The sequence below is a fragment of the Diplodia seriata genome (assembly GCF_021436955.1).
Source record: "Diplodia seriata strain FDS-637 chromosome Unknown scaffold_9, whole genome shotgun sequence".
Lineage (NCBI taxonomy): Eukaryota > Fungi > Ascomycota > Dothideomycetes > Botryosphaeriales > Botryosphaeriaceae > Diplodia > Diplodia seriata.
The window spans coordinates 1606670-1634103 of record NW_027117316.1 but is presented as its reverse complement, the minus strand read 5'-3'; the positions used below and the strand labels follow the sequence as shown (position 1 = coordinate 1634103).

General features: G+C 57.2%; 7 protein-coding genes across 7 annotated transcripts; 4 read left to right on the top strand and 3 right to left on the bottom strand.

Annotated features, from left to right (window-relative positions):
* Nucleotides 1–315: 315 nt before the first annotated feature.
* SLS55_008925 (uncharacterized protein) lies at nucleotides 316–2633 on the top strand (the record flags this gene model as incomplete). The annotated part of the gene is made up of 6 exons (XM_066780330.1): nucleotides 316–358; nucleotides 417–640; nucleotides 824–889; nucleotides 1192–1656; nucleotides 1705–2394; nucleotides 2493–2633. The coding sequence occupies 6 exons, from the start codon at nucleotides 316–318 to the stop codon at nucleotides 2631–2633; spliced, it is 1629 nt and encodes a 542-aa protein (XP_066629559.1).
* A 485-nt stretch (nucleotides 2634–3118) lies between these two features.
* SLS55_008924 (uncharacterized protein) lies at nucleotides 3119–3403 on the bottom strand (the record flags this gene model as incomplete). Its single annotated transcript, XM_066780329.1, has 1 exon — nucleotides 3119–3403. The coding sequence occupies one exon, from the start codon at nucleotides 3401–3403 to the stop codon at nucleotides 3119–3121; it is 285 nt and encodes a 94-aa protein (XP_066629558.1).
* Nucleotides 3404–4228: 825 nt separating this feature from the next.
* MSU1 (3'-5' RNA exonuclease complex component) lies at nucleotides 4229–7317 on the top strand (the record flags this gene model as incomplete). The annotated part of the gene is made up of 2 exons (XM_066780328.1): nucleotides 4229–4232; nucleotides 4265–7317. 2 exons carry the CDS (start codon nucleotides 4229–4231, stop codon nucleotides 7315–7317), a joined length of 3057 nt encoding a protein of 1018 aa, XP_066629557.1.
* A 3092-nt stretch (nucleotides 7318–10409) lies between these two features.
* On the bottom strand, nucleotides 10410–13898 carry SLS55_008922 (uncharacterized protein; the record flags this gene model as incomplete). Its single annotated transcript, XM_066780327.1, has 1 exon — nucleotides 10410–13898. The coding sequence occupies one exon, from the start codon at nucleotides 13896–13898 to the stop codon at nucleotides 10410–10412; it is 3489 nt and encodes a 1162-aa protein (XP_066629556.1).
* A 2031-nt stretch (nucleotides 13899–15929) lies between these two features.
* Nucleotides 15930–18877, top strand: SLS55_008921 (uncharacterized protein; the record flags this gene model as incomplete). Its single annotated transcript, XM_066780326.1, has 8 exons — nucleotides 15930–16201; nucleotides 16367–16433; nucleotides 16480–16788; nucleotides 16842–17450; nucleotides 17514–17536; nucleotides 17588–17868; nucleotides 17932–18153; nucleotides 18252–18877. The coding sequence occupies 8 exons, from the start codon at nucleotides 15930–15932 to the stop codon at nucleotides 18875–18877; spliced, it is 2409 nt and encodes an 802-aa protein (XP_066629555.1).
* A 355-nt stretch (nucleotides 18878–19232) lies between these two features.
* On the bottom strand, nucleotides 19233–21518 carry MAE1 (NAD-dependent malic enzyme, mitochondrial; the record flags this gene model as incomplete). The annotated part of the gene is made up of 7 exons (XM_066780325.1): nucleotides 19233–19544; nucleotides 19763–20135; nucleotides 20212–20477; nucleotides 20527–20661; nucleotides 20898–21101; nucleotides 21160–21407; nucleotides 21431–21518. 7 exons carry the CDS (start codon nucleotides 21516–21518, stop codon nucleotides 19233–19235), a joined length of 1626 nt encoding a protein of 541 aa, XP_066629554.1.
* Nucleotides 21519–23934: 2416 nt separating this feature from the next.
* Nucleotides 23935–25899, top strand: SLS55_008919 (uncharacterized protein; the record flags this gene model as incomplete). The annotated part of the gene is made up of 5 exons (XM_066780324.1): nucleotides 23935–24038; nucleotides 24243–24346; nucleotides 24404–24978; nucleotides 25042–25154; nucleotides 25236–25899. The coding sequence occupies 5 exons, from the start codon at nucleotides 23935–23937 to the stop codon at nucleotides 25897–25899; spliced, it is 1560 nt and encodes a 519-aa protein (XP_066629553.1).
* Between the last annotated feature and the right edge of the window lie 1535 nt (nucleotides 25900–27434).

Genomic DNA, 27434 nt, shown 5'->3' with positions numbered 1-27434 from the left:
CTTCGACAAGCAATGAAAGATGAGGTCGGAAGGGACGGCGCGAAGCCGGGCACGGCATGGGTTACGGTGCCACATGATGGCCATCTCCGACGCCCGAGCGAGTCAGCGGCTGACATCCCCGCCGCTGTGAGGCGCTGCCCGGCCGCACTGCTCAAAGCCGCCCAGGCTCCACTTTCCTCGCTCTTGCGTGCTTGCCGCTGCCCTCACTCCTGCGATTTGCGCCTGAGGAAAGGATAGACAGGGCATCTGCACTGATCTCCCAAATGATTCATCCCCCCTCCTCTCACAACCTCCTCCCTCGCGCGCCGAACCACCATGGCCGAGCACAAGCTGCCCTGGCGCCAGTTCGTCATTCTCGGTATGCGCGCGCGCCCCTTCGCCTCCCTGCAAGCCCGCATCACTGATCGCGACCACAGCACTATGTCGCTTCGCCGAGCCCATCGCGCTCACGAGCGTCTTTCCCTACTTGCCGGAGATGATTGAGTCCTTCGGCGTGCCCAAGAACGAAATCGCAAAATGGGCCGGTGCCGCCTCCGCCATTTTTAGCCTGGGCCAGTGCCTGACGAGCATATTCTGGGGAAGAGCTTCGGACAAGTACGGCCGGAAAAGGGTTATTCTGCTGGGTCTGTTTAATACTATGGTGACAAGCTTGGTGTGGGGCTTTTCTACCTCGCTGCCCATGGCCTTGACAGCTAGAGCCATACAGGGTGCCGGAAACGGAAATGTGGGGATTCTGAGGACTATGGTGGCCGAGTTGTGCCCGTGGAAAGTGTGTATAGCTTCTCCACCAACTTTCGACCAATCCCTCACACTTTTTGCACAGGAACTACAACCGAGAGCGTTCAGTCTAATGCCCTTGGTCTTCAATATCGGTAGTGTCTTTGGTCCGGTACGTAACCCCTGTACATCACAGAAAGGGACTGAAGAATTGGAGCCTCTAAGCTCCAAAAACGATGCTACAACCATTCCTTCAGAGGCAGTTGAATCTAAGATCCGGACGCATTTGCGTGTATAAAAAGATCGAATCTACGTCCAGATCTTGGATTCAGCTACCTATAAGTGTGGTACAATATCGGAGGGGCTTTTTTTTTTTTTTTTGGGTTGGTTGGTTGGCGGAGATGCGACCACGCCAAAATCCTTTTGTCACTTGCCGTAACATCGCCCGTTCATCTCACTGACTTTTCCAACCAGGCAATTGGTGGAGCACTATCGAATCCTCTTGGCGTTGATGTGTCGAAACCTCGTGGCGACTCGTTCTTCGAGAAGTTCCCTTTCGCTCTTCCAAACATCGTCGGCTCCCTGCTTTTCCTCATCGGCATTGTTACAGGCATTCTTTTCCTTCATGAAACGCTAGAAAGCAAGAAAGACGAAACAGACTACGGCTTGGTTCTGGGCGAAAAGCTCGAATCCGCCGTCTCCAACCAAGTCGTGAGGGCAAAGAATGTGTGGCACAGAGCAAAGGGCGAAGAGACGGAGCCGCTTCTCAAGCACGCCAGCTCCATGTCAACCCAGGACGACGATGACCAGGCGAATGATGATACGCGCAAGCCGACCGAGCAGAAGCGCGTCGGGGTCCGCGAAGTCCTTTCCGTGCAATCTGTGACCAATCTGGTCATATATACTGTTTTGGCCTTGCACTCCATCGGCTATGACCAGGTGATTGCTACTCCTTTCAAGCCACCGTATTCCCGCTAACGTTCCCAGCTCCTTCCTGTCTTCATGCACCATCCCGCCCACCCCCGCGATGGCTCGTCGTACGACCCCGCCAACCCGCTCAAGTTCTCCAATGGCTTTGGCATCAAGTCAAAGAACATTGGGACCATGTTCACGTTGTACGGTGCTCTCTGCTTCCTCTTCCAGCTCTTCTTCTTCCCGCCGCTCGCCCGGCGTTTCGGAGTCCTGCGCTGCTTCCGCGTCGTATCGCTCATTTTCCCCGTCGTCTTCCTGATCACCCCTTTCACCGCGCTGCTCCCGGACCAGACGTCCCAACAGGTCGTCTTGTTCCTGATCATGTCCGTCAAGGGTTGCTGCACCACCTTCGCGTTCCCCTGCAGCACCATCCTCCTCACCAACAGCGCATCCTCGCTCCGCGTGCTCGGGACACTCAACGGCATCGCCACGTCTGTCTCTGCGATAGGCAGAGCTCTCGGGCCGGCGGTCGGTGGCAGTTTCTTCACTCTCGGCGTCAAGCACGGCTACGTCATCGCGCCCTTCTGGATGTTCACTGCCATCTCCCTGATCGGCGCTGTTCCGGCGTTCTTACTTGTCGAGGGCAAAGGGTTCGGGCCGGACGGCGAGGATGAGGACGAAGACGAAGCGTCTTCGGGTGACGAGGAGAGCTCTGGAGCTGGGGCGAGCGGCCTCGATGATGGGCACGCCGAGAATCACGACCGTGTGGGAGAGCTGCTCAGCCGCACCACGACGTACTCTTCGATTGCATCCGACGCCATCAGCGATGGGGACGAGGACGAGAGGAACGGCTATCCCATCAGTGCGAGCTTGCCGGCCGAGGCGCCGCACCGGCCGTCACGTTCGACCCGGATGCCATCGAGCGTGAGAAGAAGGACCAGTGTGCCCATCGGTATGAGCGGGACTGGTTTGAGGAGGTACAGCTCGAACCTGGGAGTCACTAGAGATGGGTACGGAACCGGGCAAAGTTGGGGTGGTTGATCCCTACTCTTCGTCTTAGGCCCTTTTCGGTGCATCGTCTTTTCTTCTCTTCCCATCTGGAAATTGTCATATTACATGGGTTCTCCAAGACTTAGATACCCATGTTGTACAAAGGGGAGACGGCGGGTCACGAGTTGAATAATTAAAATTGACCTAGTCATGGAGGTTGCCATAGAAGCAGACATGGACAAATCGTAGACGGCCAATGATCGAACACCTCTGGACTACGAGCTTGACGAGACAATACTCTTGTTCCAATGCCTGCTACAAGGCCTGCCCCTGTGAGAGCTTTGTTTCGGCCCAACCAGCGGCGATGAAAAGGCGCCGGATTGGACCGAGATGGGATGGAGCAACCAAATTGGCGGGCCCTCGTCTCATTTGAGGAAAGCGTGGTGTCCCCACGCCAGCGACGAGAGACGTCCTACGTGTTCGACCGTGACGGTTCCCCTCAGCCAGAGCTGACGGGCGGGATCAGCGCGACCTCATCGCCCTCATTGATCGTCAGGCCGGAATCACCACCGTCATCCAGGTCGATGTACTGCAGGTTCACGGTCACGGCGCAGCTGTCCAGCACCGCCGCCTTGATGCCCGGGTACGCGCGCTCCAACGCGTCGAACAGCCGTGACGCCGGCAGCGGGGCTGCGAAGAACTCGGCGTCCTTTCTGGTGTACGTCGACGCGGCGGCGAAGTAGAGCAGCTTGAAGTGTGCGGCCGGGGGCTTCGCGGACGCCATGGGACGCCACTGTTCTGCTGTTCTACGGGATGAAGTCAGTACGGCTTCTCGCGGGATGTTGTTGATAAAGTGTAAGGTGGGGCTGAGCGTTCAGAAAGTGAAGAATTTGGTCCGCAGAGGTGGCTGCGTGGTAGCAGACCTCGGATAATACATGCTATTTTGTATATCTTCATGCGAGCATGCGTTGGGGGCGGGTGGACGGAGGGAGTACGTACCTGGAGAGGGGATGGATGAGAAGAAGTGGGAGGAGGTGTCAGCTCTGGGGCGGGTTTTGTGCGCGGCGCGTCGGGAGTCGGCGCGCGCACGGACCCCTGCGCGCCTGCCGTCGCAACTTTTGGTCCGCCAATTCCATGCCATCGCCGCCATCCTCCGCAACCCGTTCGTCCAAGATGCCGCTGCCTGTTGCGCTTGCCAGGCGCTCGCAGGCCCGGCGCGCCGCCGATTTCTCCAATCTATGCTGGACTTGCCTCCTCGCCCAACGTCGGCTACTCTCCAATGCCTCGCCGCTTCCGTCAACGTCGCCACGCCATGTACGATACTCTTTACTCGACCTACCCTTGAAACCACCCAAGCAGGCTGAAGAAGTGCCGCTGGCCACCGAAAAACCTTCCCAAGCGTCGGCAAAGAAACCGTCTCCAGCAATTCACCATTACCACAAAGACGACGAACGATTGCTCGCTCACATGGTTGCCCGGCACCGCCGCCAGGCAAGCCAACAACAAGACGCAATTGACCGCTTTGCTTGCCTAAGCTCACCACATGCGCCGGCGTCTAAGCGGTCCTTCCACACATCAGCCAGAGTGAGCATTCGCCCCAGCAGCTTCCATGGGTGCCATCTGACAAGCTGCTAGCCCAGACAAGAAGCCGCCACCAGTCCTGCTCCCAACCCGCAAGAACTCGCCTATATAATCCCCGAAAAACCTCCCAACCTTACGACAAAGGAGTACCTTCGGCGGTGGCAGGAGCAGTATGGTGCACCGAATCAGACGCTGCTCGACGAACTGGGCATCGAAGCGTACGGAGGCGGCTCAGAGAACCTCGCTCGACTGACTTCCCCTAACGATCTCCGGGATGTCAAAGTGCGGGATGAAGACGAGGAGAGTCGCAGCTCCGCGGCATTCCTCGACCCCGCAGATACGGTGGACGACATCAGCCGTGACGGAAATCTGAGAATCGGCGACCTCGTCGAGATAAACTTCGTTGGTGAACGTGAACCCGTGGTTGCCGTCTTCATCGCACAGTATGGCGTCCAAGGCCAGTTCTACAGCATGCAGGGCAAATGGTTCCATCGCAAGCAAAAGCAGGTCCAGTTCTCCTTGCCAGATTTTGTTCCACGAACGCTTCTCGACCCCGTTCTCCCCTTCCTGCCGAAAGGTGAGGTTACAGAGGAGCTCTTGGATACCATGCAGACATTAGACGTCAACGCTCCTCGTGAGGTAGCCGCACCGGTATTGAAAATCCTCCAGAACTTCACCGAAGAAGCAGATGCTATCTACCGCCGCCATGCTTCAGTCTTGGATCGTGCCCACCAAAAACTCGGTCATGCGACCGACCTCCGATTCGGTACTTTGCAAAAGATTACCGAGAACCTCCTACAATCTAGGAAAACCTCTCCGACGACAATGTTCGCCGTTCGCAAGGCTCTCCTCCGGCAGCCCCTCGGCTTCCAGGTCGACAATCGCAGTCACCGACAGACTGGTGTATTTCAGATCATGCCAATTCAATTCAAAGAGCAGATGGAGTTGGCTATACAGTGGATCCGTGAGTTCCAGGATGAGTTTGCTCGTCAAGCTTCTCGGGGGACCGACTATGGGGAGTCAGGCGCCCACGAAACACGGGATGAAGTGGGGCTCAACGAGAAGGATAGAGAGCCCAAAGGAGCCGCCATGGTCCGGAAGTTCGTACAGAAATGCAGGCAGCTCATAGACCAGAGCCGCACCATGCGTGACTTCACTCCACACGGCCGCCTCGGCGTCAGCAAGGTCCGCAACGAGATTACTACGTCCACAACAGCCACGAAGGACACCTACTCCCTTTCGTTCTCCCCGGCTGATGGCGTGCTCATTCGATTCTTCGAAGCGTGGTCTATCTCGGCGCTGTTCCACCACCAAACCCGCATGGGCGCCCTTCCACCAGTGGTGCTACGAGCACTAGATAGATACCCAGGCCAAGCACTGGACTTTACTACCGGATTCGTATTTCTCCAGGAAATAGGCGTGATCCCCCCTCATGAGAACCGGATTAAATTCGATCCCCATCTCCTGCTACCGACAGCTTCGCACTCGAGGCAGTTAGAGCAGATGTATTCCGCTCTAGTGAAAATGGGCGATCAGCGGAAGGAGGTGGTACTCCAAGATGAGATGAAAGCCCATCGAACCGACTGGGGCAACTTGCCAGTGTTCTGCATTGACTCGGCCAGCGCCGAGGAGATCGATGACGGCATCTCTATCCAGCGCATCCCCGATTCTTCGGATTGCTGGGTCCACGTCCATGTTGCCAACCCAACAGCTTTCCTTCCCAAGGAACACTTGACAGCAAAGATGGCCGCTCACCTGACCGAGAGCATTTACATGCCTGAACGAACTTACGCAATGTTGCCGAAGTGGTTATCCGACGAGCATCTCAGCCTGGGCAAGAACCGTCCTTGTTTGACGATCAGCACCAGGCTAAATGTGAAAGGGGAGGTTGTGGATGACAAGATCCAATCTGGATTCATGCGGAACTTCATTCCCATTACTCCTCAGACACTACATTATGTGGTGGACAAACGTGCCGCAAAAGCTTCCGAAGCGAGCCCAGATAAGATACTTACCGTTGGCGGAACAGTACCGTCGTTGCCGCAGAGGAGGATGAGGGAGGCTCATGAGTTGACTCCAGCTCAAAAGGAAGATCTTTGCCAGCTGCACAAGCTGGCACTGGCTCGTCAGGAACGCAGAACCGAAGCCGGCGGTATCTTCTGGAACCAGGCCTATCCTGAATTGAGCGTCTATAACAACCATAGTAACGCCGGCCTTCCATGGTCTCATCCCTCCCGGCGCCAGGCCCGCTTTACCGAAGGAGACCCTGTCATCCAGATGTTGGCGACGCCGACGGAGTCGTGGTTCCAGCCGGCAGGAACGGGCTCGGACCTGATGGTCCGCGAGATGATGCTTCTCGCGGGAGAGGTGGGCGCGCTGTGGTGCCACAAGCGCGGCATCCCCTCCATCTTCCGCGGCACCGTGTCGCGCCCGGACATGATTTCGCTCGAGGAGTACCGCGAAAAGTACATCCTGCCCACGCTCGACGAGCGCGGCAACCCGCCCGCCAAGATCGCCTTTAACTACATCCCGCACGCCGGCTCGTCCGTGACGTCGCGCACCCCGCTGCCGCACAAGGTGCTCGGTGTCAAGCAGTACGCGAAGCTGACGTCGCCGCTGCGCCGCTACGGCGACATGGTCATGCACTGGCAGATCGAGGCGGCGCTGCGCCTCGAGGCCCAGCTCGGCCGCAGCCTGGTCGGGACCCCGCCGAAGGGGGACCAGCTGGCCTTCACGGGCGCCGCCGTCGACGCCATCATGGCGCGCCTGGCGCCGCGCGAGCGCCTCATCTCCAAGACGAAGCGCGCGGCGCAGGCCTTCTGGCTCGCGCAGCTCTTCTTCCGCGCCCTCTACTTCGGCGAGGCGGCGCTGCCCGAGACCATCGAGGTCGTCGTCTTCTCCCACTCGACCGACAAGTTCGACCGCGTCGCCGTCCTGTGGCAGGACTACAGCTTCGATCTCGACATGAACTACCCCAAGGAGGGCGACGTCCAGATCGGCGACCGCTGGGAGGCGCGCATCATCGAGGTCGACACGTACATCCGCCGTGTCAAGGCGGAGCCGGTGCGCCTGATCAGCAGGGAGGTCTTGCCCGAGGGGTTCGACCTGCAGCTATGATTGTTTCAACGTTGGATGTTTGATGGGGATGGGGTTGTGGTGAGGGGGGGAGGGGGGGAGGTCATGATAGGAGATAAAACGCGTAATCAAAAGAGGTGGATGGCCACGTAAATTGCGGCGGGGTCCGATGTTCGATGCCGAGCGAGAGTTCCAGTTTGCAAAGGAACCTTGAAAAAGTTTGGGGGGAATAGACGTTTAGTAAATTACTGGGGTTCATATGCTTCTGCGGCGCCCAGGGTGTTGTTCTCCTCTCCTGTATCTTTTATCTATCGAATTGGGATGTGCTGGGCGGGGAATGCTTGCTCACTCATGGCGAAGTGTGAATATGGAAAAGACAAATCAAGCGTGTGTTCTGCTGCCCTTGCGAGTCCCTGTTGCTTGACCAAAAAGAAATATAAAGAAACAAAACAATCTAGTCCCCACACCGCAATCCATCCGTCTTGAATGTCGTGCCAATAATCGAAGAAGAGGAAGCGCCACTTCTAATTTCCAAACGCCACGCTGGGTAATGCACTAAACGCCGCGAAATAACCGATCGTAGAACTGAGAAATATGGGGGTAATTGATGACGAAGGGAAATCTTGGGTATGATATGATCGTGTCAAAAGGAAAATGATGGTTACGAGCCGCCTAGCACGAAACCGCCCTGATGAGTGGGGCAAGATCCGTCTCCCTTCGTGTCCCACCACTGCCGGATGCATGCCTGTTTGCCCCTGTTTGTCAGTATGCTTACACTTGTGAAAGCCAACAGGAAAGGCAAAAGGATGACGGGGAAAGTCTCACCCTATGGAATTTGCAAAAGCACTCAAGCCGCCCCATTTCGTCCCCTTCTTTGAAGTCCTCAAAGCAAATGATGCACTCCTGAGCACTGCCCTCATCATCGATGCAGTCCTTCTCCGTGGCCCTGTACCGCAACATTCCCTGAGTGTGCCTCCGTCTTCGCGAGCCCTCGGCCACGGGGGGAGTAGGGGTACCGCGTGCGTTGTTTGGAAATGCGGCATTTGCTGATACGGCAGCGTCAATAGCAGCAGAGGGGGTCGAAGTGCGAGATTGGGTGGATGGGCCGGCGAAGTTGGCAGAAATGCATTCCTCAACGTGCTGCTCTCTGGCAACAGTACTGCCATCTGGTTCTTTCGGCGGCAGCTCCTCGTGACAAACCGGGCATTCGTCTTCCTCAGGAATTTGTCGGCGCGGAGGAGGGCCTGGAGGTCGCATCGAAGGAGGATAAGGTGGAGTTGTTGTATCAACTACCCTATAACGCGAAGGTTGCGGCGAGTTCGAGGCTAAACTTGGAGATCGGCTAGGGCGCATATGATGCGCAAAGTGTGAGGTTGCCGAATATGAATGCGACTGGTATGGAGGGAAAGTTATATCGCCTCCAGGACCGTTGGGCGGTGGAGGAGGGAAAAGATCCGAAACTGTTGTGCGGCTTTGAAAGCTCACTCGGGGGTTACGGAAAGGATCAGTAGAGCGTTGGCTGACGTCGCTTAGAGATGGCCGATGATGCGAATACGGTCGTTGTCCGTAGGCCTGGGAACTATCATAAGTCATGTTCCTAGACCTGCCGGCATGCTGGAGTGGCGAGAATCGCTGCTGAGAGAAATGGTCGTGGAAGCCGCTCGGATCGAAAGTGGGGAACTGTGATGAAGCATGCCGCGGGGGAGGGCTTAGATTCGGGTCAGGAACGCACTGGAAACAGAAGTCAGCACTTAATGTAGCTCCGCGACGAAGGGTCTAATATACGTACAGGGTTGCAAACGCGAACTTCTTCTCCGCCCCCCAGGGCTGGATTGAAGTAGAGATCAAAGCGCGAGCCTGATCCGTCATCGTCACCGGTCAGATCGATGAGACCGGTTCTGGAAAGCCTCAGCTCATCCGGGGCGCGCACGATGTACTGACGTGGAATGGTGATGCGGTGGGGGGAACAGTTAGCGCAGACCACGCGGCCACATTTTCTGTTGGACATTGATTAGAGAAAACGGACGTGGCAATGCGTATGCGGACGGTCTCATACCGACAATGATGTTTCCTATACCAGAAGCTGAACTGGGTGCCGCAGACGGGGCAGTAAGAGACGTCGGCATCAGGCTGCCATGGCGGAATCACAAGATCGCTGCCCCGTCTCTCGACACTACTGGAGCTTCCGTTGGGACTGAAAGTAAGGTCGATGGCGGTTGCTTCGGAAGAGCCCTCCCCGGAAGCAGGTCGATGGCCTCCTCGCCTCTCAGGGCTCTCGGGTGCCGTGAGGCGCCTCTTCCTGTCAGTAGTGGAGGCGTCGGGTTGCTGGCTCACGTCCCTCGCCTCAACCTGGGCTCCAACACTGCCCTCCACGCCATACTCTTGTAGAAAAACATTCGCGTTCTGCGGTGCAGTCGTAGACGGGGTGGCGCCGTCGCTGTAGCCGCGGTGCAGGGAAGAGGGGTTCGCCGGGGGAGGCGCGGAATCGGCGGAGGAGAGCGAGGCGCGGGGGATGGCGGATGTGCTAGTGGAATGCGACGGCGGAGGAGGAGCGGTTCTGTCCATGAACGCAAGCTTGCTCGTCGATGAGCAGAGGAGGCGCGGAAGGAGTCAAGTGCGGCGGATTACGGGCGTTGCCACGAGGGTTCCATCACAGAGCTCCGGCGGGATCACTCGGGCGGGCAGATGTGCGCGCCGCGGATCTTGATGGCGTGCTGGAAGGAGAATAGCAGGCGTGCGGCGGGGAAGATAGTGCGAGATATGGACGAACAGCTCGCAAACGGGCAGGGTACAGCTGCAGGTGCGGTGAGGGCTGGCGGCGGAGTACGTAGCCGGTGGTGGGACTGCGCACCTCAGTCATGCGAGGCGATAAGGCAGCTCTTATCGCGCCGCCCGGGAGCAAGTCGTGGCCGCTCCCCGCCTGCCAAATATGCACCCCTGTAGCATCTCTTTTACTGCATGAATTACGTGTTTGCTGCCTGTCGCTACTGGTAATGATTACACCCCGTATGCAGTTGTACCCCCCGCAACTCCGGTCGCTATATGTCCTGTCCCGCCGCCCAAATTTTTTACACCCCGCTCCGCTTGCTGCCAAATAAAAGGTGATGCTCACAAAAATACACAGAGAATGGGAACTACTCCTCACTGCGCCTGCTGCTCCGGCTACCCAGCGGCGTATGGACAAATTCAGCTGCGCTCCCCAAGTGTGTTGAGTCGTTGAGCCCCGGTTGGATGTGCTCTGACGTCTTGTGCTGGTGCACGTATCCCGTGCTCAGCGGCCGCTCTGCATCCGACACGCTTCTTGCCATTACCCCTCCACCCGCTGCGCTTTGAGACCCGTCGCCACGGATGCTTGATGCTGCCGATCGCTCAGGCGAAGGTGACGGCTCTAACGACCCGAATGGAAGACGCGGTACTTGGTCCTTCGTCGTCGGTCGTAGATAGTCTCCTGATGCCTGGCCTTGCTCGATTGTTGACAGCCGCGACCCTTCTTTTATGAATGAGCCATCCTGGCTGGAGTTTCGTTTGGAGCTCTTCCTTGGGATGCTTGGTGCCCTTCCCAACGAGCCCACCTTTGAAACCTTTGAGCTCGCCTTGGATCCAACTCGGCTGGGCAGCTCGATCCCTGCTCCCGTTTCAATAGGTCCCAGCGAGGGAGGGACATCCGACACTCGTTGCCGTTCTGAATCAGAGGAGCGCCGATCGTCGATAAGGTGTCCGTCCTCACTACTCTCCTCCGAATCATGCGACTCCCGAGAGTCGCGTCGAGCCAGTTCTATCCCATCTTCCCCGGAACTGTCCGTTGTGGCCGACCCACGTCGCGCCCCGGCTTGCGTGTCAGGATTATCGCTATATGGTTCGTGGTGATTGTCATGGGCGTGTTCTTCGTCTTCTTCGAGTGCTAGCAATTGTGGGGCTCTTGCGCTCCGCACAACCTCGAACCCCTTGCCCTTCTCTTGGCGCTTGCCACCGAACAGGCCCTTCAGCCATCCTCCTGCGGATGATATTGGTCCCATTGGATCGGCAGGGCCCGTCTTGAGCTTGCGGGTTGGTTGGCCTTCGGCGAGAGGTGGCCCCCGGGTAACACCGTAATAGAAATCCGATTCTCTTACAGCATAGTCTGCCCGAGGTCTCCGTGGCCCCAGAATGTCGGGATCCGAATCATCCCTATGTGTCCGCAAGTAGGCGGGAGTGATACTCCCTCGGCTTGGAGAGAAAGGTGCTGCTGCTCCTTCGCCCGCATCTGCATGCTCCGTGGGATCGTCGTAAGGCTTGTTGATCAAGTCACTGCTGCCCCATGACTGCCGGCTGCGAGCACCAGGAACGTAAGCCTCGGGTGTTGCTCTCTTCGTCCTTGGTGGCCGGTAGTAGGGATCTTGGACATCCAACCCACGTGAGCCCAGAGTCGGTCTGCGTGAGCCTGCTGATGCGCTTCCGCTCGCCAGGAGTGTGTATGGGGTTGCAGAACCGCCTGGCGTCCCTGGTTCTGGACTTGCGCCGCCATAATTGCTCATCTCTCCTCCGGAGCTGAAGCGATCAAAGCCGCTGCTCATCCGACTGTCCATTCCAGGGTGGCGGCTGAGAAGCACCGCAGAACTCGCGGACAAACTCCGTGAACGACTTCCCAGCTTCGACTCTCTGTCTGCCGCGAGCATGGCTGCGTTTGAGTTGATACTGCTTCCCTGCTGGCGACGGTGAGTGCGACGTGACAATTGTCTCTTGCCAAAGACCTTGGTGAGCCCTCCTCTGGCATCGCCGGCGCCAGCCAACCTAGCCGTGACCTCGACGATCGTCTGGATAGAGTTCAAGAAGAACCCAAAGACCAGGACAATCGCGTGCAGAAAGAGGTTGATGTATCCGATCCATCCCTTGGAATCTTCCGACACGCCAAGGTTTGGTACAAAAGCCACGCTCAAAAGGGTCGTGATGAGCCTCACTACCGAGAAGAAGGTGTGGTATGCGTTCATAGATGTCGGAGCCTGGAACGGACGGAATGCGTGGAGGGTCAGAATGTAGATCACTTCGCAGATGGCCAAGATAATGATCTGAGCAATCCCAGAAGGTTGGATGGCACCGATCGCTACACCGCGGATGAAGGCCAGCAAAACCGGTATGAAGGCGAAAGGGGCCGCGTCATCGGAATATGTGTTGTAGAGAGGGCCATACGTCAAGACGGTCGGGAGGTCGTCAAATAGATGTGCACGTGGCTTGGTCGTGAAAATAAGTCGGAAGATCCACGCTGCGAGTCCCATCACCGCGACCAGGAGAACGACAGCCATCGCTACAACAGACGAAGGCGATCTATCCGCAACAACCAACTGGAAAAATGAGATGGCAATGATCGGCAAGAGAAAGAAGTTAAAGGTCATGCGAACCACCACGCCAGTAGAGAAGGGGAGATTTTTGCTACGCAAGTCCTCTTCTTGGATATTCGACAAGTAGCGGTAAGCCCAGCGGAGCATGAAAAATATCTGACACAGTAGCACTGCCCCGACGGTGATACCAACGTACCAAATGGCCATATTGGCCCAAATGTCCTGGTCTTTCGCGATACCGATCAATTCCGCTAGCCTGGACAAGCCGTAAGTCCCGTTGACAACGTACATCCCGTCCATCAGGCTGTTGGAGCTGAGGTTTCCGGGTGTTACTAGACTCTCGTTGAAAAGAAGCGTCGACCAACTGGCCTTGCTGACAACTGGTTGGTAGTATCCTGGATAGTTCAGGTTGAGGCTTCCGGCAAGGACGATGAATTGGATGTACGCTAAGCAGTCTCCGAATCCGGGGGTCACCAGGCGCAGCAGGTCTTCGTCACGACCGTAATTACTTGTCCATCTGAAGGGATCAGACGAGCCCCAGGGGCTGAATATGGCCGCGAAAACGGTGGCAACCCCGGCCATGATCAAGATTACGGCTGGCAGGTACCGAAGCGCATTTGAAATGGTACTCCCAAGGTCCGGGGTGATGTTGGCCGACACGCAAGCTAAATCCGGTGCAGACTTGTCTCCGGATTGCACGCGTATGGTCGTTGCCAAAGTCGTGAAAGCATACGTGCTGAAAAATTCGTGGGCCACGGTAAAACCTGGAAGGCTATACGGATCCGACCTATCTGCATCGTAGGAGGGGCCAATGGGGCAGGACGCGTTGACCACAGACTCGCAGAAGCGAGAAGGCTGGGCCTGCCAAGGGGTGTACGTCACGACGTTTGTCTTGGCGAAGAGGGTCGAATATTTGTTGTTGGAGGTACTGAGATCCACAATCTTGCCAAAAGTTTCGTTGGGGTTGTTCCAGTATGTATCATTGTCCCAAGAAGGCAGGGTGCCTTGCGTTGCCTGGCCCGACACGTTTCCGTAGACTGTTATGTTGAGGTTGTGGCTCTCGTCCGTGGAGTTGAAGTGCGCGCTAAAGAAGTACGGCGTGAATTGAAGTTGTTTTGGAGTGCTGTGGATGATGGCAGGATCGAGGCAGTTCTCGAAGCGGATGAAGGCAGCGCCGACCGTCGACAAGAACACGGCAAGCACCAACATGACGGAGAGCGCGGCTGGCGGTCTCGACAGCAGCATCTTCCGTCGTGGGCGGTGGCTTGTGGTCCATGGCGCAGGGCCTTGTGGCCGGGAGAGCCCCATGGCAGCGGAGGTCGGGCCTACGCGGAGTCTGACGACCTCATGGTGTGGTTGCGACAGCGAAGCGAGGGGAGCTTCCATCCAAGTGCAGCGCAGCTGGCGGCGTCGACGTCAGCCGTGGTGGCTGCGCAGATCAGACGGCCGGCGATTTGGCGGAGGCAGCGAGGATGCTTGTCAAGACGAAACACCGAGCAGCGCAGGGGCGGCGTGGGCGGAGACACGGCGGCCAAGGGCCTGGTTGGGACTTAGCGACGCGCGGGGGGCAGCGGGCGAAGTGACCATGCCACGGCGAGCGGACGCGTGAGGTGGCGAGTGTGGGCTGCTGGTCGAGGGGCGCGGTTTGTGGTGGTGGTCCAGGGCGCGTCGGGCGGGCGAGCGAGCGAGCGAGCGGAGGGCGAGGTAACGGCGCGGGCGACTCAGCGAACGTGAGGAGGAGCTGGACCAGGCGGCGAGCAGGCAGGCGGCGTCATAAGTCGCGATCCCGGGGGACGAGGGGTGGCAGCAGTAATAATGGCCTGGTGCTCCGTGTCGGCAGGGCAGCGCCATTCGCCCACGCTGATCTCGTGCTAGCGCGTCGTGCAGTGGCAGTGCACCCGCTGCTATTTTGGTGTCGCTGCCCTGATTGATGCACACTTGAGACGCTCCGCACCACGACATTCTGCAGCCTCCCCGCTCCAGGACGAGCCCGCCCGCCCGCTGATTGGCACGTTCTTCCGCTGCTGATGAAGGCCCTCCGGACATGGCACCACGGTAAGCTCCCGGCCATGCTGCCCGGCCCGGCACGCGCGACGATAGCACCCTTCTCTATACGGCCATTCCTTGCGCTGCTGATCCGACTCCACTGCCGTCGACAATGCGACCACTTGTCGGCGACCCATTTGCCCGCCGTTCTCCGCCAGCACTGCGTCCCTGCTCCGCTGCTTTAATGTCATAAATTATGGACAGCCTGACGTGTGCTGCCGACAACCGAACCCCAACTGCGAAGCGATACGGCCGCTGGCGCGCCTCGTACCGCCGGCGTGTGGCTGAAAAAACCGTGGCCGCTGTGTGCTTGGCTCCCGCCGCCGTGGCCCAGCCCTCGCGGCTCGTCCCTCCCATGCCATTGCTACCGCTGTTCCTATCTGCTGCCAGCGCCTGTCTCCACACGACTCAGATACACGCAGATCTCCGCTGGCAAGGCTAGCCGCATTGCGTAAACGCGGTCGAAGCTCACCCTGCGGCGAGCCCGCGGTGGAGCTACTATCATTTGCGCTGGGCTTCGCTTGTCGCGGCCTGTATAGGGCGGCGTCACCCAGCGATCTGCACGGTCCTTCGACCGAGTTAAGCTTGTTGCGGCATCAACTTCGTGAGCGAATCCGTGTCTGCATTATCTGACTTGGGCTCCGCGAGCGCACCCAGGGGAGCGGATGGTGCGTGGTCCGGCAAGGTAAACGACCCGGAGTATTGGCAAGGTGCAGTGGTCAAATAGGTGTTAATAATGACAGGAGCAGGCAATTCGCCGTGGCCGTCGGGCTGATCATTCACCGTGCAGTGCGCAGGACGCATCCACCATCTAGTGACCACCAGCATTGGAATCTTCTGGGTGACCACGGGCCGTCCGGTTCCGAATAGGAGCAAAAATAGAGTCCCCTGAAGCGTCCGCGTCCCTATGATGTTATGGTGTCGCGCGCACGAAAAGGCGGCTTAACAGGTGGCAATAATGCGGCGGGCGTAGATGTTTATAGGGGACGGCAGAGATGCAATTGGCGCCAAGACAAGGCGATCCGGCACCGGGAAAGCGGCACCAATGGGCGCGCGCGATGTGCAACGCCGGAGTCGAGCTACGGAGGCCGGCACGGGGCGTGTCAGCCTTCCGTGTCGAGGGCACGACGGGACCTACGCAGCGGTGACGCGCTGAAGGAAGGAGAGCACGTGAGTGGCGCTTACTCAGGCAGCCGGCTTGGCCGAGAGAGGACTAGCGGACCCTGGCTGGCGGCAGTCGGGGACTTGAACGTCACTCGCCGATGGACCGTCACCAGCTCACAGCAGGCAAACATGTCAGAGCCGCCGCGCATAGATCCCGCCCTTGAGTTTGGCGGCCAGCAGCCTGAGCGCTCCGACCAGGACTTCAAACAGCGGCTGCAGGGTTTGCAGGACTCTTTCTACGCCCACAACGCCTTCTACGGGCCCTACCCGCCACAGGCCCAGGCCGCGTCGCAGACGCCCGCAGATGCTGCTCTCCAGGCTATTGCAACCGCTGCCCAGGATCGCCGGCCCTCGACTCCCAGCTCTGCGTCTGTCGGCGCTGCCGATCCCAATTCTCAAAGGTGCGTGCAGCCTCCGCATCCCATTCTATTTCGCCATTTTGTGCCCGTTGCGCACCAATCCATCACCGGCGCCCTGTGCCACTAGCGCATGTGTGCTGTGCTTCCGCTTCGAGCGCTGTGCCCAAGACAACGCTGAACCGATTTCGCGTCCTAACAGCCCTGCAGTGCTCAGACAAAGCTCGGTCCAGATGGCAAGCGCCTGCGCGCGTGCGACCACTGCCGCTCGCTGAAGGTACACCGTTAACTTCCTGCGTTTGAAGGCAAGCTAACGCCTCCAGGTGCGCTGCGATCCACAAGAGGAGAACGGTGTCATTTCAGAAGCAATCCCGTGCAAGCGCTGTCTCAAGTCTAAAAAAGTTTGCGTGACGACCGCGCCCACGAAAAAACGCACCAAGAAGGCCGACACTCGCGTTGCGGAGCTCGAAAAGAAGGTGAACGAACTAACCGCTCGGTTGGGCGACAATGCTGTTGCTTCCTATGCTTATGACACCCATCCACCACTCCCTGACGGTGCTCAAAGCATTGAATATGCCGACTCGACTCGCCCCGAGAAGCGCCGGCGGATGAACGACCAACATGACGCCCTTGTAAGTTCCTTCTCTCGTCCGAGACAAGGTCATTTTGACTCATGGCCGTATAGATGTCCAACGAAGCGCGGCGAGAGATTATGTACGATGACCACGCTGAAATCGCGGCTGCCGCCCATCAGAGGGTTGAAAACCGTCCTCCCCAGCCCGACTGTTCTTACATTTCCTACGAAGTCGACAGATGCATCAGTCCTGATGTCGCCGACCGCATTGTGAGTCGCTACAACAATGCCTTAGTGCCAGCCTTCCCGGCCGTACCGCTGCCGCAGGAGATGACGGCCCAGCATCTCCGGGAAGAAAAGCCGCTGTTGTTCCTGTCTGTACTGAGCGCTGCCTCTTTCGGCTGCGATCCTCTTGTTCCAGCAGAGACACAGCGATACCTGGCAGACCTCTTGCAAAGCTGGTTTGCCGAACTTATCTGGCGTCGACAAGACAAGTCGCTTGAAATTGTTCAGGCCCTACTTGTGTGCGTGCTTTGGTATCGCCCTCCTGTGGTATATGAGCGTCATGCATTCTACATGATGACCAACGCTGCCATAACAATGGTTCTTGAGCTAGGTCTTGGGAAGCGAGCCGGCAAGGCTAAAGCAAAACTCGGCCTTGGTCCCTTCCGCAGATGTCTCCCGAATGCAGGAGGGATAGATGCTAGGAGATCATTCATGGTAAGTTGTCCGTCGTTGATTTGACAATTCCCAAAAGGCTAATTGTCCTCCTTTCTTCTCAAGGTTTGCTACTACTTAGGAACCAAGTAAGTGATGCGTTCACCTCTCGATACATAGTGCGTGCTGACTGCTCGTAGCATTGCCATGGTACTTCGAAGGCCAATGCTTCTTCGTTGGAATCAATACATGGACGAGTGCATCTCCGAGCTTGAGTCATCCGATGCACTACCATCCGACAAGGTACTTTGTTACCATATCAAGTTGGCAGCTATCGCGGAGAATGTTGCGTCACAATTTTCCATGGACGACCCCGCTCCCAGCGCCAATTTTTCTGAGAAATACAATGAAATCGCGCTAAGGAACTATGACACAAAACTTGAACTGCTTCGGCCCCAAAGACCACCGAATGCCGATCAGAGTATGTTTGGGCTACCACCATTTTTTTTTATTGGACAACGAATACTGACAGGCAACTCAACAGCCGTTCTGAAATTCTCAGAAAGTGTTGTCAGCCTGTATACCCATGAGGTTGCTATGCACCACACTCAGAATATCGACGATGCCTTGGAAGAGGGACGCCGAAAATCTTTGGGCGCGGTACAGACCAGCTCACTCAAGGAATGCGTGAAGTCCTGTCATGGGATTCTTGATAGTTTCCTATCCCTTGAATTCGACGCATTCTACGCGCTACCGCTCATGTTCTGTAAGCAATCTCCGGCTCCATGCGGTTACTCGACTGACCAAGAAACCAAGCTGTGCGGTGCGTGTATTCGACCGTCTGCCTTACGAAGCTCTGGGCAGATGCAACATTTCCGGGCGACCTGGGAAGCGTGATCACGCCGGACTCACTTCGCCTGGAACACTACTTCGATAACCTCATCCGGCGCTTCCAAAATACTGAAGAGCGTGACCCTCAATCTCCACACACCAAATTTCCGCGTATCCTACTGCGCCTCAGGGAGAAGTTCAACCGGATGAAGAATGGCGAGTCATGCGTGGACGTCTTCTCTGGACAGCCAGGTCCGGCTTCTGCCAGCGGCACTTCGGTGCCGACTGCGACGAACCCGGCAGCGAACGGCGCGCATGAACAAACCCGTCACACATTCCCTGCGAACGGAAACAACGTCGCCACAACACAAACTCCGCTCCATCTGCTCTCGGAAGTAGCCCAGCAGGCCCAAGCGCCGCCTCTCCAGCAAGGCTACTACGACAACGGGATGGGAGGCCAAGGAGTAAATACCTACAACTGGGACATGGCCGCCTTTGGTGACTTCGATTTCTCGAGCATGGGAATGGGCGTGGATCTGGCCAGCCTTTTCGGCGGCGACATGGGGGGTTACGAGCCGCAACCGGCTCCGCCGCAGTATGGTCCGCACCAAGCGGCTCCGGCGCCGGTATATCCCGAATCTTCGTCTTGGAATGCTTAGATATCCCCCCTATTCTTCTTTTTTTTTTTCTCTCTCTCCCAGGCCACGAGTGTATGGGACTGGGTGGGCGACACCCTCATCTTGCTCATCGGCTTAGTAGCTTTCGGGCATTAACCTAATACGTAGGAGACTACGATCTTAATCCACCATGCTTCCCGGGAAATGTACATCAGTCGGTATTCAACGCCGCCCTATATTGATCACTTGTGACAAGCCCTGTTTGATTCACTGCCTAGGTAGTCAAGCGCATTCCATCTAGATAGGTACATCATTATCTACGACTCAACTCCCAAACAACAACCTCAAAATCAAAATAAAATCAAAATAAGAAAATCCGTCTACTTTATGTACGAGTCTAATGGTAACTGAAGCTGCCCGGCCTGCGCACGCTCGACGCGCCGGCCTCTCCCTTGGCGAGCCTGCTCGCGCCCTGGGGGTCGACCTTGCGCAGCGGCCGGTAGACGGGATCCCACATCTGCTCCCGGATCCACTCTTCCAGATCGTCGTCGTTTTCCGGGATGCTCTTCTCCTCGTTCAGCCCTTCCTCGATCGCCTTTTTGATGACGGCCTTGGCGATGTGCACGCTGATCTCGCGCACGTCGGTGACGTCGGGCAGCAGGGCGACCTCGCGCGGGGTGCCCTTGTTCTCGTCCTTGAGGGCGGGCGCCTGCGCGGCGAGGGCGCCGACGGCGGCGACGAGGAGCGAGGGCGTCAGCAAGCGGGTGCGGCTGAGGACGGCGCCGAGGCCGATGCCGGGGAAGGTGGTGGAGTTGTTGCACTCGGCTGACGGGGGGAGTGGTGGCGTGGTTAGAATGATTTCACATTGTGTGTGGCTGGAAGGGAATACGAGGGGAGGGAGGAGGGGAGGGTGGTATCGCGCGCAACCTTACCTATCTCGTATTTCTTGCCGTCGTATTCGACGGGATCGAAGGGGCTCCCCGTGGCGACGAGGCACTTGCCCTTTGTCCACTCGAAGAGGTCGGCGGGCTTGGCCTCGTGCAGCTTGGTCGGGTTGCTAAGCGGGAAGATGATGGGCCGCTCCACGTGCTTGGCCATCTCCTCAATGGCCTCCTGGGTGAAGGCGCCTGGCTTGGTGGACGTGCCGATCAGCACGTGCGGCTTGACTTCTTTGATGACGCTCAGCAGGTCGCTGTGGTCCTTGCCCTCCCACTCCGAGTCTTCGCGAGCGTAGCCGACTTGGGCGGGAGTGAGCTCGTCCTTCTTGGACTTCAGGAGAAGGCCTGGTTTGTCGACACACCTAGGCGAGGTTAGGAGCATTGCCCCTGGAATAGAGATATGAAAATATAAAAGATTAATCAGGGGGGATCCCGTACCATATCTGCGCTCCTGCCTCCTCCACGGATTTCTCGGTTGATACAGCAATGGCATCCTTGATCTGGTCTGCTATCCCCGTTCCCGCTGTACCAGACCCAAACAAAAGCACTCTCATATCCTTATAGTCAACGTTGGCAATACGCATGGCGGACATGATAGCAGCGAGCGTAACACAACCAGTGCCTTGGACATCATCATTGAAGCAAGGGATCTTCGGGGTGTATCTGTCGAGGATCCGCCTGGCATTGGGCAGCCCAAAGTCCTCCTGTAGCCGATTAGGAGCTGTGAGGGAGTGGCGGTTGGGAGAGACTTACAAAGTGGATGTAAGCTCTGGGGTACCTTTTCCGGGCCGAGGTAACGAACTTGTCGACGAAGGCATCGTATTTTTCCCCGCGCGCTCTTTGCTTACGAAGGCCCAGGTAGAGGTCATCGTTGAGCAACTCTTCGTTCTGTGGACAGTGTCAGAGGCTATCGAGAGAAAGAAAAAACCCCGGTGATACCCACGTTGGTTCCGCAGTCCAAGACCACGGGCAGGACGCGGGCGGGGTGGATGCCGGCACAAAGAGTGTAGATGACCAGCTTTGCGATGGAAATCAGGATTCCTCCCACGCCTTGGTCACCGATTCCCAGAATCTAGCATTGGTTAGAGGAAGCGGTAACTCAAGGGGCACGTGCAAACAGGTACCTGTTCGCCGTCGCTCACGACTATCAAGTCAATCTCGTCGGATGGGCCGAATTGGTCCAAATCATCGGGGATCCTGTCCACGTCGTCGATGTTGAGAAAGCAGCCCTCGGGACGGCGGAACAGCCTGGAGTAGTTTGCAATGGCCTCGCCTTCGGTGGGGGTGTAGATGACGCTAAACATCTCTTTCAAGTGGTCTTGGATGAGCTGCACACCGGGCGGTGAGTACATTTGCATACAAAGGATGTAGAGGGTGGGGGCATACTCGATAGTATAGCACCTCGTTCTGTTCCTTCATACTGGTCATGAAGGTGTTTTTGGCCAACGGATTGGGGCGGCTGCTGTACTGGTCATAGGCGCGCTTAACCTGGTCTTCCAGGGTCTGGATGTTCTGCGGCAGGAGACCGTGCAGTTTGAAAACATCACGCTCTTCCTTGGTGAAGGCAGTGCCCTTGTTGAAATAAGGCGTGTTGAGCAGTGCGGAGCCCTGAGGGAGGTCAGTCGGATTCAGAACTGACGGAGATGAAGCCGGCGACTTGCAGTCAAGGCGGAGTCGAGAGGCCCGGAAGTCGACAGGGGGAGATGGCCAAACTTGGGATGTCTCGTGTCCTGCTTGGAAGCCATGATGGAGGTCGAGTGCAACGGGCGGGGCGCTCGGACGTCGGGTTTGATGAGCCTCGCGCGGGCGGGTGGTGCAAGGAGGGATGTTCGGGCTGGGGAGAGAGGAATTGGCACATGAAGAAGGCTGAACATGCTGTAGCTTGGTGTTGGGCACCTGATGCTTGCTTGCTGCAGCTTCGGCGGGACCCGGCCATGACGTCGTTGCCCGTTCATCGCGCCCCTCCACCAGCTCTACTTAGCGCCCGCGACTCAGCAACGCGCAGCAACGACACACCATCAGTCAGCCGAGAGATCCAGACATAGGCTGGCTGGTCTAGCAAACAAGCTCTGCCCCGCCGTTGTCGCCAGAAAGCTTGGCCGAGCAGACAGACGCAGGGCCGACGCTCGGCTGCCCCGCTATCGTCTGCGACTCCCCGCCCCGTCTCGCGGCACCGCCGGCTTGATGCCTGCCGAGTCGCTCTCACACATCCTCCAAAATGTCCCGACACGCCTCCCCTCGCACTCGGTATACTCTCTGTCTGGTATCGCATGCAAAAGACCCGCCGCTGCACCCTGAGCCAGCCCTCGAATTCGACCTTCACTGTGTGCCGAACCCTCCTCGCGCGATGCGCCAGACCATGACCGGCAAGCATCACCATGTCCAGAAAGAGCTGATGCAAGACGCTGCCTTTTGCGCTGAGCTGGACCGCGCATACGGCGTCATCAAAGCCGCCATGACCGATTTCGAGCGAAGTCGAAGTCAGCCACCCGCTTCCGCCGCTGAGCCAACGGACCAGGGACATGGCAGCGCCGCAGACGTCTTGCTAGTCGGCTGCTCTTGCGCCAAGGGTAAACACCGCAGCCCAGCATTCGTCGAGTCGTTGCTGGATACCGAAGAATGGCCCAATGACTGGCATGTTAAAGCGGTCCATCGGGAGCTTGATGATTTGGACGAGCACCAAGTGCCAATACGCAAAGAGGGCAACCATCGAACATCAAACCAATCCGCATCCGCAAATCGCGAGAACGGGCGGATATGGGATTTCTGAAGCTACCTTGTCATCACCAGCTTCCACTCGTTCAGATTGATCCCCAAGACGGCTATCCACGACATGTTTCTCCTGTGGGCTGCCGCCCACCCGTATGCTTATTTTCTGGCTCCTGCGCGTGGCACAGCTGTGCAACGAGGCGTGCTTCCTCATGATACCGGATCCTAGCATGCCAAGGCCCGGTGCTGCCGCGTTGCACAAGGGCAAAAACGAGTACCAGCGTACAAACCGTCGAATCTTGCATTGGAGGGCCAATCAGGAGGTGCACCGTATCCGATGAACCCGAGTCTATGACGACCCTTGTCTCGTACGATCTAACAACATGAAGACATGAGCGCCGCTGACCCTAACTGACCGGTTGATCCCACTAATGCGTACATACACGGCCGTTTGAGAGAACGAGGGTGCTCGTGATAGTCCTGATACGAGCAAAATAGGCCACGGAGCAGGACCGCAGAGCGTTTCCCGCAAGCGTGGTTGGGGCCAGTCTTTCGTTCGGATTCCTGTCTCACATGGCACTCAGCTGCCGAATCACACGAAGAGGGTTGGTAAAGCACTTTGAATTTCAACAACGCGCGTCTGCTGCCGAGAACGAGCAAGAAGACGGCTTATTCCCTCATTTCACTTCATCCATTCCACAATTTCTGTTAGTGTGGTCTTCAGCTGACAGTCCAGTCGTAGACTTCCTGGCTGTTATTGCTTCCAAGGCTTTTCGGTATAAATAGCTACATATTTGAGGTCGCCTCTTCTCTTGGCTATAGAGGCTGAACCGGCATTCTCCTACCGTCAGATCCAAACACACAAGACCGTTTCCCACTAGCTCTCATGATCTTAATGGCGCCACAGATATCACGGTCATATCCGTTCTGGAACGCGGCTACCTTCTCCCGTGTAGTCATGTGGCAATTAATTTTGCCTTGCCATTCAACTGCCTACGTGGCCGTCAGCTGTACCATTCAAATTACGCGTGGAAACGGTCATCATGATGCCTCGTAGCGCCATTGCTTCCACAAGGAGGAAGCTCTACGCGCTCATGAGGAGTCGTTTACTGCCGAATAAACGATGACCGCCGGAATCAGTTCTGTCGCATTCCACAAGATCACGCCCGATTCAATGCATGGGATCTGGAATGCCTAAATATCCACAGCTCTAATCTCTGCAGCCCTAATATCGCCTTTTGATATCAATCACCAAGAGGTAACCCGTGGAGCCGGAGCCGGCACGATTTTATCGAATCACATTCCTGGGGAAGCGAATCCGCCAATATCGACACCCCGGCAGTGGGGGCCTCGACAACAGACAAGGATGTTGGCGCCTAATATGCCCCGCAGAACCCCAACCCAAGGATGCAACTGTCAGACATCCCTCGCAGCGGACGAGTTGAGTCCACCATGGATATGTCTCGGTCTCCTCGCTATGTTGCCTGGTTGGCACTGTCCTTCCTTTGCGGTATCCTTACCCACCATAGCTTGTTCAGAAGAGTTGAGCTCGACAGGTATCCTGTACAGGTGGCCAGCACTTTTGTGGCCCTCTACTTCGTTCTCGCGAAGTCCCTGCATTCCTCTCCCTATGGAGATTCATGCTACTCTGCTTCCTTCGCCGTCATCGTAACCTTCATCTCCGGACTCTGTCTTAGCACATTCGTGCATCGCGCACTATTCCACCCTCTGAACCGGTTCCCAGGCCCCTTTTCTGCCAGGCTTTCGAAGTTCTGGGCTACCTTTCAAACGGCAAAGACGCGGGGCCAGTGGTACAAGTTCAACCGCCAGCTTCATGCAGAGTATGGGGACTACATCAGAATCGGTACGTCTTACCAGCTCTCTAAGATGGTGCATGCTTCAAAAACTCACCCGTCTCTAGGCCCACGCGATCTTTCCATAACGGATCCGGATGCCATAATCCCAATCCTTGGTCCATCAGCCAAGACGAGCAAAGGCCCGTTCTACGGCGCACTAGAACAGTCGGTCCATACTACGCTAGACAAGGAGTTTCACCGCCAAAGGCGTCGCGTATGGGACAATGGATTCAAGGTGAGATTTTCCGGAGCACAGGCGTACGATATTTTGCTCAGAGCCGTGCAGGTTGCACTCGAAGGCTTTGCGCCTCGGGTAGAAGCTATCACGGATGATCTCCTCTGGGTTCTAGCGCGGCACAGCCACAGCGGCACGCCCGTGCCCTTCAATGAGATGGCCCAGCGGTTCAGCTTCGATATCATGTGCGCACTGGCCTTTGGAGAACCGGCGGGTTACTTGACTGGAAAGACTACAGTGGATGATGAGTCCATCTTCAAGAGCATGTATGACAGTCTGGATGTGATTGGGTTGTTCGTGCATACACCCTGGATGATCAAGACACTTGAAACTTGCTCCGGCTTGCCAGGGCCGATGAAACGGCTGAGGGATTGGTCTGCTGCGAAGGTTGAACGGCGGAAGCAGGTAATATCTGCCTCACACAAGAGCAGTACCTGTGCTTGAACAGCTGACACATGACGTCGTCAGATGAAAGACCCTCAGTCGGACCTCATGGGCCATCTCATGGCTCACACGCGCAATGATGTGGCAGGCCGCACCCTGCTCAACGCAGAATCCCGTCTCATCATAGGTGCCGGAAGGTAATCCCCACCTTCCTGTGTTCTGCTCCCCTCTTCGAACAAAACCCCTGCTAACGCTTCGATCCGCCTCTTTTCCCCTAGCGACACCGCCGCCGGCGCCCTCACAATCATCTTCGCCTACCTCGCCACGCACCAAGAGCACCTCTCCCGCCTACGCGCCGAAGTCATCCCCGCCCTCGCGCCGGGCGGAGCATACACCTGCCTGCGGCCGACCCTACCTTTCCTCGACGCCACCATCAACGAATGTCTCCGCCTGCACCCGCCCATCAGCTGGGCCTCGTCGCGCGTCACCGGACCCTCCGGCCTGCACATTCCCCGAACCACCATGTCCGCGGATGAAGCCGGCCAGCCAGGCACCAACTCCACCACGACGTCGTCGACGTACATCCCCCCAAACACCATCGTCTCCATCCCCCCCTGCGGCATCATGCGCGACCCACGCAACTTTGTCGACCCGGACGCATTCCGACCGGAGCGCTGGACGACCGAACCACGCTTGATCAAACGACGAGAGGCCTTCATACCATTCCTCACGGGGCCGTATCAGTGTCCCGGCAAGGGGCTGGCGATGATGGAGCTGCGCAGCGCGGTGGCACGGACGGTCGCGCAATTCGACGTCGTGTGGATGGATGAAGAGGGGAAGGACTTGGCGGCGTGGTCGGATAGGATCAAGGATCATTTTACCATGGGGTTGCCGGGGTTGAAGTTGGGGTTTAGGGAGTTGGAGTTGGAGAGGGAGGCGTAAGGGTGAGTACTGACCGTGAGGTTTGCTTTCTTTACTCCCCCTCTGCCGTTTACTGTTTCTTCTCCCAGCGGAGGATGGTGTGGGATACATGGGATAATACATAGTATCTTAGGTGCAAAGGGCCCGTAGTAACACAAATCCCTTCTCCTATCACGCGGTACAATCACGAGCGTAGCTTCGTGTTGTGATGATGCTCACCAGACGGTGTCGGAGTGTTGGGTCGACCGAAGCCACGAACTTTGTTAGTGTGTGGGGGAAGTTTGAGAGAACGATCAAGCCCCTCATTCAGATGATCGCAGTCCGACTAGGAAACTGAGCAGTTACCTCTTTGGAATATATTAGGGCACTCTGTTTGGAGTTCGGGCCCCTACCAATGTTTTGGTTTCGTCATTACGGGGGTTGCTCTTGTGCTATGATCACTTGGGTGATATGGCTTCGCACGGCCGTTTTAGATCTTCACAGCGGATTGGAAAAGATGGAAGCCAATCTACATGGTGATTTGTAACCGCTGTTACGAGGGAAGTAGGATGTCATGTCTAGACATATCTTGGCGATCATGAAACTCGTATCCATGTTCGGATGTATGTTTCAACTTCCTATGTAGGAAGCATGTAGCAACCTCGGTGGGGCCCAGAGGGCTCAAATCCTGCACCCTGCTATAACTTCGGGGTTTGACAGGGCAACACTGCTGCATTGGCGTCAGGGCTCGGTCGATTCCGTAGCCCCGTGACTGAGAAGGATGTCGCTGGGGGTTGTGGAAACTGATGCTCAGATCACAGTCCTACAACAAGAGCCATTCTCAAGAGATCTTGCACTCTGCGAAGCATACTGATCTGCTGCGCCATCACAGTTCAACGCCAGGACTGTGTCCCATCACGTTCCCGCCCGTCTCATCGGCGATTCCGGGCCCGCACGTCACACCCCAAGCCTTTTTCTCACTTACTCATACGCACCCGATTGACGCCATGCCACCCGCGGCACAACAACCGCCACCATCCCTACAAGCCCAGGATCAGCAAACGGCTCACTATGCCGAACGTGGTCAAGAGCCGATCGGCGGGATCCATCGAGAAACGGAAGAGGCCCCGGCAGCTAGGGCGGGAGGTGTGCCAGTGACAAGGTTTGCGTATGGATTGGCATGGCCGACCCGAATTCTGCCATGCTTTTCCCTCGTGCCGGACGCGTTACTTGCATCGAAGAAGCTCCCGGTTTGGGAAGGTGCAGACTCGGCATCAGGGTTTGCCCTTGAAACGGTGCTGTTTTGCGGGAGGGGGAATCGATCAAGCCCGCCGTCGCGCAGGGGTGTAGAGAGCGGTCGTGGTGAAGTGATTGGTGCAGAGAGCCGTGCGGCAGGCGGCCAGGTGTGAAGCTGGAGGTGTGTCTCGACGATACCATAGGAGCATTCCGGATATGCTTATAATCAAGGGAAGAGGGTGCCAGCATCGGCGTTCCTGAACAACGAGGAGTTGGCCCCCATTGTGCAACCCACACAACGGTTTTCACAACACTGCGGCTGCGCAGTCACGGCAGCGAGG